Source organism: Hemicordylus capensis, chromosome 3, assembly GCF_027244095.1.
Source record: "Hemicordylus capensis ecotype Gifberg chromosome 3, rHemCap1.1.pri, whole genome shotgun sequence".
Taxonomy (NCBI): Eukaryota; Metazoa; Chordata; class Lepidosauria; order Squamata; family Cordylidae; genus Hemicordylus; species Hemicordylus capensis.
This window is the reverse complement of record NC_069659.1, coordinates 65,377,501-65,391,626: the sequence shown is the minus strand read 5'-3', so window position 1 is coordinate 65,391,626 and position 14,126 is coordinate 65,377,501. Positions and strand designations below refer to the sequence as shown.

Below are 14,126 nucleotides of genomic sequence, written 5' to 3'. Positions count from 1 at the left end.
ACATCAAATCGTAACACACACACACACACACACACACACACACACACACACACACTACAAAACCATTTAAAAACTCAGTTTTAAAAATCAAGTATAAAAAGCCTGAGTGAACAGGAAGTTTTTACCTGGTGTCCAAAAGAACAAAAGTGATGATGCCAATCAAACCTCACTGGGGAGGCTGTTCCTTAAACAGGGTACGGGCACTAAAAAAGCCCTCTCCCTAATAGCCTCTCACCTCACCTTGTTGGACAGGGGCACTCGGAGTAGGACCAAGGTCCAAGTTGGGACCAATGAGGCAAGTCATTCTCTCAGGTAACCGTGTCCCAAAGAAAGAGAATTACCACTTTTTAAAAGGTGCCTCTTTGCTCCGTTATCGGGGGTGGTGGATAAGAAAACCCTACACAGTTATTAAAACCCTATAAGATTATTAAAACAATGTTCTACAAATTAGTAATGAATCTAGATTCCATTCCTGTCCAAAGTGCTCATGTGAGTTTCACTAAACGTGGCAATAGCAGAAGCATGAGTCAAGAGTACTTGACTTAAGAGTACTCTATTTACAATTCCCATGTAACACAAGAAAGAGGAGCTGGTGTAGCTCCTCTGCATTGAGATGGGAGTTCCATGTATGTGGAGCATTTGTGTGGAGTCCCTTGCTTAACAGTTATTGCTTCCTTGTCATATATGGAGCTGCCCTACATCTGAATTGTATAGTGTAGCGCCAAAAAAAAAAAAAAGCTTGATTTTTTCTCTCTCTTTCAGAACCAAAAGCCTACCTCGGAAGAGATCACCATGATAGCTGACCAGCTGAACATGGAGAAAGAGGTGATCCGCGTTTGGTTCTGTAACCGGCGCCAGAAGGAAAAAAGAATCAACCCACCCAGTAGTGGTGGAACCAGCAGCTCACCCATCAAAGCAATTTTTCCTTGTCCAACTTCATTGGTAAGAATAATTTTTTTAAAAAACCCAACTACAACTGAGATGTCAGACTGGGAGAGAATATATCCACTTCAGTCCTCTTGAAAATGAGAGTTACTTCATTTTTTTCTGTAGATGTGGTCTTCTTAATTTACCTTCAGTGGTTATGATTGCCTGTTGTTATATAAATACCCACCTGAAACATTCAGCTTGATCAAGCAGAAATTCATGCCCTACTAATCATATTATTTCTCTTTAGTCTTTTAAGGGTAACATTTTCTGGGAGCAGGGAGTAGTTGTGTTAGTCTCTAGCAGCAAAAACGACAATGGTCTTGTGCATTTTAAAGGTTGACACATTTATTTTAACATAAGCTTTAGTGTAGCAGAGCCAATTTCATCAGGAGCATCTGACGTAGTGGGCTATTTGTCCATGGAAGGTTATGCTAAAATAAATGTGTTAGTTCTTTTAAGGGAATTTGTTTTATGTAAGCTGCAATATTTGGGAGATGAAATTTGTGGTTCCTTGTGTACAACAAGTGGCAGTAACATCGACCTAAATTGTAACTAATTTTCACTAGCTGAACAGTTTTGATCTGTCACCTTCTATATCTGTTGGTAAACTGCAAAAAATATGACACCAAGCCTTGAAGTTTTTCCTTTTTAGCATGTTCAGCTGTTTTTCCCGTTTTGACCTCTAGGTGGCAACCACACCAAGCCTTGTGACAAGCAGTGCAGCTACTACCCTAACTGTCAATCCTGTGATCCCTCTAACCAGTGCTGCTGTAACTAGTTTGTCAGTCACAGGTAAGAGACTATTACAAAAAGAAAACCTATAGCAGCATATTAACTCAGTGAGTCACTACCATTAATTCAGAGAAAAGAAACTGGCAAAGGACACCAGTATTAGTTCTGATGCACACTCAAGTTGGAGGTAAATTGTGCTTTTTGGATTCTCTTCATTATATTTAGATACAACTGGCTTTCCTATTGAAAACTGTTTATCTTTAAATACTTCCCAGAATCAATGCAGATTGTGCAAAGGTTTTGAATGACTAACAAATAAAGGGAATGTTCTGTTTTTTGAATGGATATGTTCATATACAGCTAATGGTGTGTGCAACTACAAAAATTGTTGTTAATGTTCTACAGCAGTAGTGTATTGATTTGACTAAGACAGTTGCAGCAGAGCTCTGGTTCAGTTTTTTCCAACCACATCCTTGAGTGGATTGCAAAATGACCACCTATCCAAGACAAGTACAATAATTTACTTTTTCATCATGTTGTATGAAGGTAGGAGGCTCAATATATTGTTCTCAAGACTTCTGTCACAGACACCATGCCTTGTTTGCATAAGGAAGTTCTTGATCCATTTAGTTGAAAAGTGATGCCACTGTAATTCTGTGGGCATTGAAATTGGATATATCTAAAGGTAGTCTTTGCTGAGAGAGCTTGGAAAAGTGGCAGAGGCTTCAACACAAAAATTTCAATGCCTCCAAGTAGACTCAGACATAGAGCAGGGTTGGACAACTTCAGCCAGCTACAATTCCCATCATCCCTGACTATTGACCAGTGATTCAGGATGATGGGAGTTGTAGTCCAAAAATGGCTGGAGGGCCAAAGCTGTGCACATGGAGTTAAATCATAAACTCACTGGGATAAGCCCCTGAGCCTTAGTTCCTCACTTGTAAAATGGCACAATGATCACTTGTTGTGGAGCACAGTGCAACTTCTGTACAAATTATTAACCTGGCACTGATTCATCTTGTGCTTTAATCAGCATTGAGTACTGAGGAGTGCACAAGTGTGGCCCAAATGTCAAGAACATCTCTCTCCTATATAAGATATGCAAAAAATCTGCTGTGGCTATTTGCACAATTCCCATGTGGACGTCTACCTATGGCTGCACCAAGGCCTTTGATCTACTAGAAAATTAAGTACAGTTTAAGAGAAATATGTTCTAGCCATGTGATTAATTAGATTAACTACAATTAGCCACCCACCTTCATACCAGGTGAGAGAGTGCTACCAACTCTCTAATCCCACCCTGATATCTGGATGGACAGACCCTGTGTGAAATAATAGTTTGGATTTCTCATTGGAGTATGTTGCTTTTGAAATCTTGACTGCCGAGCGGTAGTGTGAGGTTCTTCTCCTATATTATAGAGAGTTAGCACATTGGGCTATGTGCTGGGAACATGATTAAAAGTTTGTGCACTCATATTATTTGCTACTTTAATATAATTGAACCAAATGCATTTGGAAAAATTTCTCTTAAAGGTACGTAATTTTGACTAGTGAATTGACATAGCATGAACTGATGGAGATTTATGTTTGGCTCAAATATTGTGGCCCTTCACTTTAGCCATCTCCCTCTGGGAAAGCCAGCATAGGCTTTGCTACACAATATACTAAATACATGCTTGTTGCTTACATGCTTACTTTTAAAAACTTTTGTAAACAGAAGCCATGGGGCTGTGGGAGCTGATCCAGATGTGGAGCACGGGGTGGGGGGATGTGGTGGGGGGCCTTAACCCTTTGTCTCTTCCAGGTCCCAAACCAGATTGTGACTGTGGTGGGAGATCAGCCTCCCTGCCCTCTGTTAAACAGTTGCTGTTTAACAGAAAAGGGAGAAGTAGCAAATATCTGTGCCAAACATGTGTCTAATGTAGCCTATAGTTTGGCCTTAGTCTAGTAGGAAGATTCCTGTTTTCTTATTTTGAAAAGAACATTGAAAAGAAAAATTAGCAATCCAAAGTAGGTAATGCTTTTATTAGGACCAACCAGAAAATAACAAAACATCAGACCATGAACTTTCAGATCCTACAGAATTCTTCTTCAGAAGGTAAACACAAGGACAGGGGAGAAGAGAAGGGCAACTTTTTGGAGGTTCCTCAATCATCTTTTGTTTGTAAATATAAGGATGGCAGTTGGAGGCTTTATGAAGACTTGGATCAGCCTCTGAAAGATGTGAGACTGTTTCGCACCTTGCACAGACACAAGGCTGCTTGGATTTTAAAAAATGCAAAAAAAGACTGTACCTCCGTATTTTGAAAATATAAAAGCTGGAAGTTTACTGAGTCCAATCATCAGCATTTACTTAAAACCCACAGGTAAAAATGAGGAAAAAGCAAAGAATCAAGATAGGTTTTATATTATCAAGTAGGAATTTAGAGTTGTAGAAGGCTTGAAAGTCAGTTGAAGCGAACTTGGGTGTATTACCTAGTTTTGGAAGGCATTTTACCCCACAAACATTGTCCCATCTGGTGATAAAAATTCAAAAATTCCTCTTCCCACTGCCTGCCCATCTTTTTTTGCTTACCATCAATCTAGATGAAGAGTTCTGTTGGGTGCTTTATTATTTCTTAAGTGGTCCTACTAGTCAACTCCTCTTTTTTTGATAACTTTACTTTGCCTGTTCATTCCACAGAATGATGTCCCGTCCTCTTCTTTTCTGCATTTAATATGGACACAGGTCTCTTCCAAGCATGCCAAATGTCGTTTCTAATGGAATTCATTGTTTCAGGCACCACAGAAACCATCCCCAACAACACAGCGACTGTGATTTCTACAGCACCTCCAGCTTCCTCCTCCGCAGTGACATCGCCCTCTTTGAGTCCCTCTCCTTCTGCCTCTGCTTCCACTTCTGAGGCATCCGGTGCCAGTGAGACCAGCACAACACAGACAACCTCCACCCCCATCTCCTCAGCGCTTGGGACCAGCCAAGTGATGGTAACTGCTTCTGGTCTGCAAACTGCAGCAGCAGCTGCACTACAAGGAGCTGCACAGTTGCCTGCAAATGCTAGTCTTGCTGCCATGGCAGCTGCCGCGGGGCTAAATCCAGGCTTGATGGCATCCTCACAGTTTGCAGCTGGGTCAGTATCTTCCACTTTTCAGTTTTGTGAAGGAATCAAAATAGTGTCAGAAGTAGTGTTATAGCTTTCAGCTCTTCAAATATTTTAGTACTAGGCTGGAACTTCTTTAAACTAAACACAGATGCTGCTTGAAAATAGATTTTTCTATTCTCTATTTTTTCTTTATGCAATAGTTAAACTACAAAGAGAATGTAAGCACTTACCTTTTACTATTCATGGTTTCAAATGTTTGAATGTGCAAATGGACTTTTCTACTTTGTAAAAGGTTCATAGTCTCCTGGATCTGAAAGTAAAATACACTGGCCAAATGCAGACCTCCATATGACCTGGTTAAGAAGAAGTACTTAAACCACACTTCCCTGATGTAGTTGCAGTGTGGAATTGTGGTTTAACAAACCAAGATTATTTCATTTGGGTGCATAAGGGGAGGAGAAAAGGGAGTGTGGGATAGGTCCAGCAAACCAATTTGTTGGACCAGGATCATGACTACGGCATTCATCCACTGGGTGGGTTCAGACATATGCAGAACCACGGTTTATTTTAATTAAAGTTTATTTAACAAACCTGGGTTAGTGTTGCAGATTATCACCAAATCTCTGATCATCTTGCTTGTTTTGCCATATTGTGGTTAGTTTGGGCCCCACCCCTTCTCAGCTGCTGGGTGAGGACATCTTATGTGGGTTATCCTCCCCAGCATGCTCCAGAGAGGCAGGACATATTTAAATTAGTCAAAGAGCCTTTAAGGAGGCCCGGGAGGATTGCCCCTCCCAGTTTAGTTTTTCCTGCAGAGCAAACAGAGCAGACGATACTGCCTTGCTTCTCCACTCTACCTCTACTCTTTTTCCTTTTCTTTACTAACAATTTCTCTGCCATACCTTGACTTTCTGCACCTCTTTTTTTTTAAACCTCCTCTGCTCCCCCCCACTTCCTCCTCCCCTGCCGTTGGAGCCTAAGAGACTGGGCATACTCCATATGCTCATTCCCAAAGGGAAGAAATTGGCAGACTCTTTTCAGCCCGGTAAGCCCCATCACCACCATATGATGGTGCGTGCTGCCCAAAACGCCCCGCCATGGACCACTGCTTCCTCAGGCATGATGGGGGGAAGCGAAGGCCACAACCCATTGCCAGGATACCAGGGGGGCCACCTCACAGCAATCCAACACGCTCAGAAGCATGACCACTCGACCTCTCCCCTTAACTGGCCCATCAGCCCAGACCTCATGGTCTTGGAGGAGGCCGTCCTCAGCGCTCCCGATACTTCATGGCCTTTGCTGCTCTTGACCAAAAACCCCAGTTCCCTGGGTAAAGTCACCACCACGCTTACCCCATCAAAAACGAAACCAACCCCAGAAGGGTTGGGTGAGATAGCCACGGGCTCCTTTTTGCCGGAGAACCCTGTGGGGTCTTCAGAATCTTTGGACCAGGGAGAAACGCTTTCCCCCCAACCCATTGAGGAGGGTGTGGGCAGAGGAGCTCCGAATGCAATCCACTCCACCAAGCGCCCATCCAACCGCAGAACGCACAGGCAGAGGTCCCAATGGTGCCTGCCAGCCCTCTTCAGCTGGAGCCAGTGAGTTTGCGACCCTTTGGACCAGCAGACCCCAGTGGACCAGTGCATCCCCAGCCTCTCATGGGCCCCACCATCCCACCCCTACCTCCCACTGGGGAAGTACCTGAGCCCTGGCATTTGGTTATTTTGTTTTCCTCCTTATTGATCCAGATGCTTGAGAAGCATCGCCCGCATAAAAAGCACAGCAAGCGCAGGGGTCAGTCCACGTCCTCTTCCTCACAGGATTCGGACTCCTCTGTGGCGTCCTCCAAACTCTCCTCTAAATGGAGAAAAAGGAGCCATACGCACAAACACTCCCGTAAGGCCAAGGGAAAGAAATATAAGGGGTCAAATCGGAAGCACAGGCAATCCTCTTCTGAGCATTCATCATGGATATCTGACTATGCTCCTCTGACCCTCACCCAGGCAGGCCTACGGAACCCCTGCAACCGCAGGGGCCATCAGCTATCCCAGACTGTCCCATGGGGTCAGGGCAGAACCCCATGGAACCAGACCCAGAACTTCAGTCCAGAGAAGAGAGAGAATGGTTGGACGGCCAACAGGTACAGGTGAAACTCGAAAAATTAGAATATCGTGCAAAAGTTCATTAATTTCAGTAATGCAAATTAAAAGCTGAAACTGATATATGAGATAGACGCATTACATGCAAAGCAGATAAGTCAAGCCTTAATTTGTTATAATTGTGATGATCATGGCGTACAGCTCATGAGAACCCCAAATCCACAATCCCAGAAAATTAGAATATTGTGAAAAGGTTCAACAGTCTAGGCTCCAGGTGTCCCACTCCAATCAGCTAATCAGTCCATAACACCTGCAAAGGGTTCCTGAGCCTTTAAATGGTCTCTCAGTCTGGTTCATTAGGAATCACAATCATGGAAAAGACTGCTGACTTGACAGTTGTGCAGAAAACCATCATTGACACCCTCCATAAGGAGGGAAAGCCTCAAAAGGTAATTGCAAAAGAAGTTGGATGTTCCCAAAGTGCTGTATCAAAGCACATTAATAGAAAGTTATGTGGAAGGGAAAAGTGTGGAAGAAAAAGGTGCACAAGCAGCAGGGATGACCGCAGCCTGGAGAGGATTGTCAGGAAAAGGCCATTCAAAAGTGTTGGGGACTTTCACAAGGAGTGGACTGAGGCTGGAGTTAGTGCATCAAGAGCCACCACACACAGACGGATCCTGGACATGGGCTTCAAATGTCGTATTCCTCTTGTCAAGCTCCTGAACAACAAACAACGTCAGAAGCGTCTTACCTGGGCTCAAGAAAAAAAGAACTGGTCTGTTGCTCAGTGGTCCAAAGTCCTCTTTTCTGATGAGAGCAACTTTTGCATCTCATTTGGAAACCAAGGACCCAGAGTCTGGAGGAAGAATGGAGAGGCACACAATGCAAGATGCTTGAAGTCCAGTGTGAAGTTTCCACAGTCTGTGTTGATATGGGGAGCCATGTCATCTGCTGGTGTTGGTCCACTGTGCTTCATTAAGTCCAGGGTCAACGCAGCCGTCTATCAGGAGATTTTGGAGCACTTCATGCTTCCTTCCGCAGACGAGCTGTATGGGGATGCTGACTTCATTTTCCAGCAGGACTTGGCACCTGCCCACACTGCCAAAAGTACCAAAACCTGGTTCATTGACCATGGGATTACTGTGCTTGATTGGCCAGCAAACTCGCCTGACCTGAACCCCATAGAGAATCTATGGGGCATTGCCAAGAGAAGGATGAGAGACATGAGACCAAACAATGCAGAAGAGCTGAAGGCCGCTATTGAAGCATCCTGGTCTTCCATAACACCTCAGCAGTGCCACAGGCTGATAGCATCCATGCCACACCGCATTGAGGCAGTAATTGCTGCAAAAGGGGCCCAAACCAAGTACTGAATACATATGCATGCTTATACTTTTCAGAGGTCCGATATTGTTCTATTTACAATCCTTGTTTTATTGGTTTCATGTAATATTCTAATTTTCTGGGATTGTGGATTTGAGGTTCTCATGAGCTGTATGCCATGATCATCACAATTATAACAAATTAAGGCTTGACTTATCTCGCCTTGCACGTAATGCGTCTATCTCATATATCAGTTTCAGCTTTTAATTTGCATTACTGAAATTAATGAACTTTTGCACGATATTCTAATTTTTCGAGTTTCACCTGTAGAGCCCTCCCCCCATTCCCGCAGGCTTTTCCCATCCGAAGATTTTTCTAACTTGTTTTTGAAAGCCTTACAGACCCTAAGCCTGGCTATTGAGGGCTCACAGGGTAATACTGCTCCTTCCAGGGAATCCTTCGTCCTACCCACCACGTCATCACCGGATCTGTTGTTTCCACTACCAGAAACTTTTGCAGAAGTACTAAGACAGGAATGGCAAACCCCTTCCGTACAGAAAAAGACTACTACCCTGGCTAACAAACACTATGCCTTTGTCCCTGCAGCAGCAACTTTATTTCAGACATCTCCTGGCTCATGTGGTCGCTCTCACGTCTGGTGCCATACTGCCCCGAGATGGTGAATCCGTGCTCAAGTTTTCACCCCACTGAAAAGAAGCTTGAAATCCAACTCAAGAAAAACAGTGAATGCATTTCATTGTCCATACAGGCCTCCATAGCAGCTTTTATCCTTTCTAGGGCATCACTACTCTGGACGGCCGTCACCTGATCTACCCAGACAGAGACAAATTCTATTAAAAATTCAAAAAGCCCAAGCATTAATAGCGGATGTAACACTGGACTCAGTACGTTTCGGGGCACGCACCACGGCAAACAATGTCATGGCCAGATGCACCTTATGGCTTAAACATTGGCAGGTCAACACAACATCCCGCTCCAACTGTCCTCAGTTGCGTTTACAGCTAACAAACTTTTCGCGGACGAAGCCTTGCAAGATATCTTAGTAGAAACGAAGGATAAGAAAAAAAGCTCTCCCTTTGTCTACTCGTAAGGAGGACAAATGACCTAATAGAAGATTCAACCAGCCCATTCAGCCCTCCTTTTGTCCTAGAGACAGGGATACCAGACAACAGTGCACCAACTGGAACAGGCCTCACTTTAACCCCAGGGCTACCGCTCCAAAGCAACAATTTGGACAACGATCCAAACCTCAACAGTCCTCCTGACTCGCTGGGCATGGAAGGCCGCCTGTCTAGCTTCTTCCACTCAGGATGCCTCCATTTCTAACAAATGGGTCCTAGACACGATCCTCCATGGTTGCAAGATAGAGCTAATCTCCAGTCTCAGGGACAGATTCCTACCCACACCCCGCTCCAAATCCCACCTGAAGCACATGGCATCGCAACAAGCAATCAACCACCTTCTTTCCATTTCAGCTGTAGAACTGGTTCCTCCTCTTCAACTCCGACAAGGCATCTACTCTAACTTGTTCACTGTGCTCAAAAAAGACGGTTCCTTCAGAGCTGTCTTAGATCTCAAGTACCTCAACAAGTGGGTCAGATGCAGAAAATTCCATATGGAAACGCTCCGCTCCATAGTGGAAACCCTACACCATGGAGACCTTCTAGCATCAATCGACCTCACGGAGGCGTATCTCCATATACCAGTTCACCTGCACTCTCGCTGCCTTCTCCACTTCTCCTATCAGGGATGCCATTACCAGTACACAGCGTTGCCATTTAGCTTTTCATCAGCCCCAAGGATCTTTACCAAAGTGATGGCCCTCCTGGTGGCCCACTTCAGACTTCAAAAGGTCAGACTCTTTGCTTATCTGCACAATCTCCTCATACAATCCTCCTGCAACACTGCCCTTGCCACACTGTCTTCTCACGGCTTCCTAATAAACACCGCCAAGAGTCACCTGATCCCCTCTAGACAGCTGCAACATTTAGGGGTGGTCATAGACATCTTACAAGACAGACTCTTAACCCGATCCATACTGTCTCTCAGGAGGATATCGGTCATGACCCTAGCCCAGCTACTGGGTCTCATCGTATTGACTTTGGAAGCCATCCCCTGGGCATGCTTCCATCTCCGTCCTCTGCAATGGTTCCTACTACCACACCAATTGGAGATCGCACAGAAACGTTCCACAAAGGTTACTCTACCTCCTTCAGTCAAGAAATCCCTACGGATAGAGCCATCCCATCTGAGTCAGGGCAGACCTTTCCTGGATCTCCCCAGGATAATTGTTAAGACAGATGCCAGCCTCTATGGCTGGGGGGCACATTGTCTTCCGCACATAGCACAGGGCACCTGGACTCCACAGGAAAGGTGCCACAGCATGAACTGGCTGAAACTGAGGGCTATTCGTCTAGCAATTCTGGCCTTCAAAGAACAGATCCAACGCAACTATGTCTTGATATGCACAGACAACATGACCGCGAAAGCGCATGTAAATCGCCAGGGAGGGACCCGCTCCCTCCACCAGGAATCTACTCTATTAATGCATTGGGCGGAAATGCACCTGTCCTCCATCATAGCTCACCACGTCAGTGGGTCCCTCAGCACTCAAGCAGACTGGCTGAGTCACCAAGAGTTGCACCCAGCGGAATGGAAACTCAACCCTCAGGCCTCCCACCTCCTCACCAGAGCCCTGGATCATCCGTCGGTGGACCTCTTCACATCTCCCCTCTATGCCCAGTTGCCTCATTTCTTCTCTCGCTTTCCATGCCAACAGGCAGAAGGTGTGGATGCCATGTCAGCCCCATGGCCCCGGGAACTACTGTACGCCTTCCCGCCGGTTCCATTCCTCAGCAGACTTCTACGCCGCATTCGCTTGCTAAGAGCGCAGGTGATTCTAGTAGCTCCATACTGGCCTCACCGCCCATGGTTCACAGAAATCCTTCACCAGATGGTAGACGGCCTGTGGTTCCTCCCAACAAGCAGCGATCTCCTCAGCCAGGGCTGAGTCCTCCATCACGACCCAGCCTGATTCAGGCTTGCTACCTGGCAACTAAACACAACATACTCGGCTGCCATGGATATGACAGACGTGTCCTAGATACACTCTTGACATCCAGAAGGTCCTCCACCAACCGAATATATCAGTCCACCTGGCAAGTTTTTCTTTGATGGTGCAAACAAGGCAAGCTTTCAGCGATCACATGCGGACTTCCTCAACTTCTACTGCTCCTCCAAGATGGGCTAGACAAAGGCCTAAGTGCCAACACCATCAAGTGACATGCAGCAGCCCTGGGACCACTCCTATCACCATTCAAGGGGAAAGGCCTGACCTCACACCCTCACCTGAAGCACTTCCTCAGAGGGGCCACACTGTCATCCCTCTCCCCCATAGTTCACAGGTTCCCTTCCTGGGATCTCCACAAGGTACTCAGGGGTACTACATGTACCTCCGTTTGAACCATTACGTTCTATCTCCTTCCGCATTCTGTCCATGGAGCTAGCCCTCCTGATAGCTATTACATCTGCCAGGTGAGTGTCTGAACTCAGGTCCCTTTCTGCCAATCCCAGATTCTGCATCTTCTCCTTAGATTCGGTGACTCTGATACCAGACCCTTTGGTGCTACCAAAGGTGGCCTCGGTATTCCACATATCTCAGAACCTAATTCTGCCCTCCTTCTGACCTAACCCCTCTCACCCGATAGAGAAAGAGTGACACAAGCTGGACTTTCACTGCTGCCTGAAAACCTACCTGTCTCGGACCTCCTCATTCCGCTCCATGGACGCATTGTTTGTATCCTTCCTGCCATCCACAATGGGGCAACAGGTCTCATCCTCTACTTTGTCCAGATGGATCAAGGCCTGTATTTCCCTGGCTTACGAAGTCCAGCACCTTCCTACTCCACTGAAGCTTACGGCTTATTCCCCTTGCTCAGCAGCCACCTTGGCAGCCTTCTCCACGAACGCTCCCTTGGAAGATATCTGCAGAGTGGCAACATGGTCACCTCCATCCACCTTTACGAGGCATTACAAGTTAGACCTAATGCACTCATCTCAGACTGCCTTCGGCAGGTGTGTACTCCAACACATTCTTCCTCCCTAGTAGCCAGGGTCACCCTCCCTCCCAGGGTATTGTTAGCTGTGGCATGTCCCACGTGAGATGTCCTCACCCAGCAGCTGAGAAAGGAGCATTGATCACTCGCCGTGAAGGCTTCTTCTTGCTGCTGGTGTTGAGGACATCTCAACCCACCCAGGGTGTCCGTAGCTACTGGTCTGTACCTTGTTTAACTGCGTTTTTCCCATTACAAATGTTATCTTTTATGGTCTTTTTTCCTTTCTAGAAGCTTGGCTTGACTGCTAAACTGGGAGGGGCTATCCTTCCAGGCCTCTTAAAGGCTCTCTGTCTAATTTAAATATGTCCTGCCTCTCTGGAGCATGCTGGGGAGGATAACCCACGTGAGATGTCCTCAACATCAGCAGGAGGAAGAAGCCTTCACAGTGAGTGACCACTGCTCCTTTCTCTTTAAGTCCCATGATCTAAGCTTGCCTCACTCTCATATGAGAGCCTTGCAAGTGTTATTAGACCACAGTTGTTAGTTCTGACATCATACAATACAAACAAACCAACTTCAAGCCTTGGGTTAGTCCATGGCTTGACCGCTTGAAATAAAGCACAATCTATTAGCTGGTGCAGGTTCAGACATACAAGTTCACCATACTTAGATGAAATAAGCCATGGTTCTCTGTAACGTTTCAACCCACCCACTGTGTGGTGATAATACAGTTATTGAATATTAGATCTAATATAACTCTTGCGAGGATCCTCAGGAAAAAATATACATGACCCATATTTTCTGTGTAAAATACTCCACGTGAAAAATTATTGTATTCAAGTTTTCCTCTTAATTTGTTTTTTTCTGATTTTGGAATTGCAGAGGTGCCTTACTCAGTCTCAATCCAGGGACGCTAGGCAGTGCTCTCAGCCCTGCTCTGATGAGTAACAGTACACTGGCAACTATTCAAGGTTAGTAGACTACATCAGGCTTCCCATCCCTTTTACATCTGTGCTCTGTTTTTCTCAATCCAGGGAAACCAAGGCTGTAAACTTTAAGCATGCATACTTGGGAAAGTCCCATTGATATCAATAGGGACTTATAAGGAAACATTTTTTTTACTACTACTACTACTACAAATATTTATATACCACTCTTCAACAAAATTCTCAAAGTGGTTTACATAGAAAAATAAATAATACATAAATAATATGTTCCCCTCTCCCCAAAGGGCTCACAGTCTAATGTAATGCTGGTTTTAGGCCAATCCAGGGTTGAGGTTTTCCCTCCGAACTGGAGTTTCCTCCTTAATGGGTCTGGATTTCTATGTCTAAAGGTCAGACTGCTTTGAGCTGGTTCCCTATTGTGAAAAAGAGGTTAGGCCTGTAGCTGGATAGCCCTTGAATGGCAAAAGCAAGAATTGTCCTCATTCAGTAACAAGAGGGAGGGATGTCTCCCATTCAGAGCACTCAGGAAGTATCAGGCAATCTTGAGCTAAGATGGAGCTCTGCATTTCATCACACTTGCCAATGTGGATTCTATGGTGTTTATTAAATTGTCCACTCTTCTGAAGTTCTTTCCACACACAAAGCATTTATATGGTTTCTCCCCAGTGTGGATTCTATGGTGTGGATTCTATGGCAAAATGTAAAGCAAATTGGTCACAGTGGGCTGCCGAGGGTTCCATTTGATGGTCTTTGGGGTCCTCACCTAGGAGGCCCTGAACCAATCAAAAAAGCTCCGCTGGATGACATCGAGCTGACGCAATGGTGGCAGGAAAGTCAGATTACTTCGCCTCCATCACCACCATAGAGTAGGCCCTAATGTGGGCTCTAGCCTGTGTTGAGTCACATTCATTCTGAGTT

At 45.4% G+C, this 14,126-nt stretch overlaps 1 protein-coding gene across 10 annotated transcripts in view; it reads left to right on the top strand.

The window, feature by feature from the left end:
- Window positions 1–14,126, top strand: part of POU2F1 (POU class 2 homeobox 1) — a 212,784-nt gene that overhangs the window by 176,504 nt on the left and 22,154 nt on the right. For 8 of the 10 annotated variants that reach the window (XM_053307316.1, XM_053307311.1, XM_053307310.1 and 5 more), the window contains 4 exons: window positions 763–942; window positions 1,617–1,722; window positions 4,442–4,790; window positions 13,144–13,232. In XM_053307316.1, coding sequence (XP_053163291.1) covers window positions 763–942; window positions 1,617–1,722; window positions 4,442–4,790; window positions 13,144–13,232 — 724 coding nt within the window. The remainder of the gene's footprint in view (window positions 1–762; window positions 943–1,616; window positions 1,723–4,441; window positions 4,791–13,143; window positions 13,233–14,126) is intronic. The other 2 variants (XM_053307319.1, XM_053307320.1) reach the window with 2 other exon arrangements.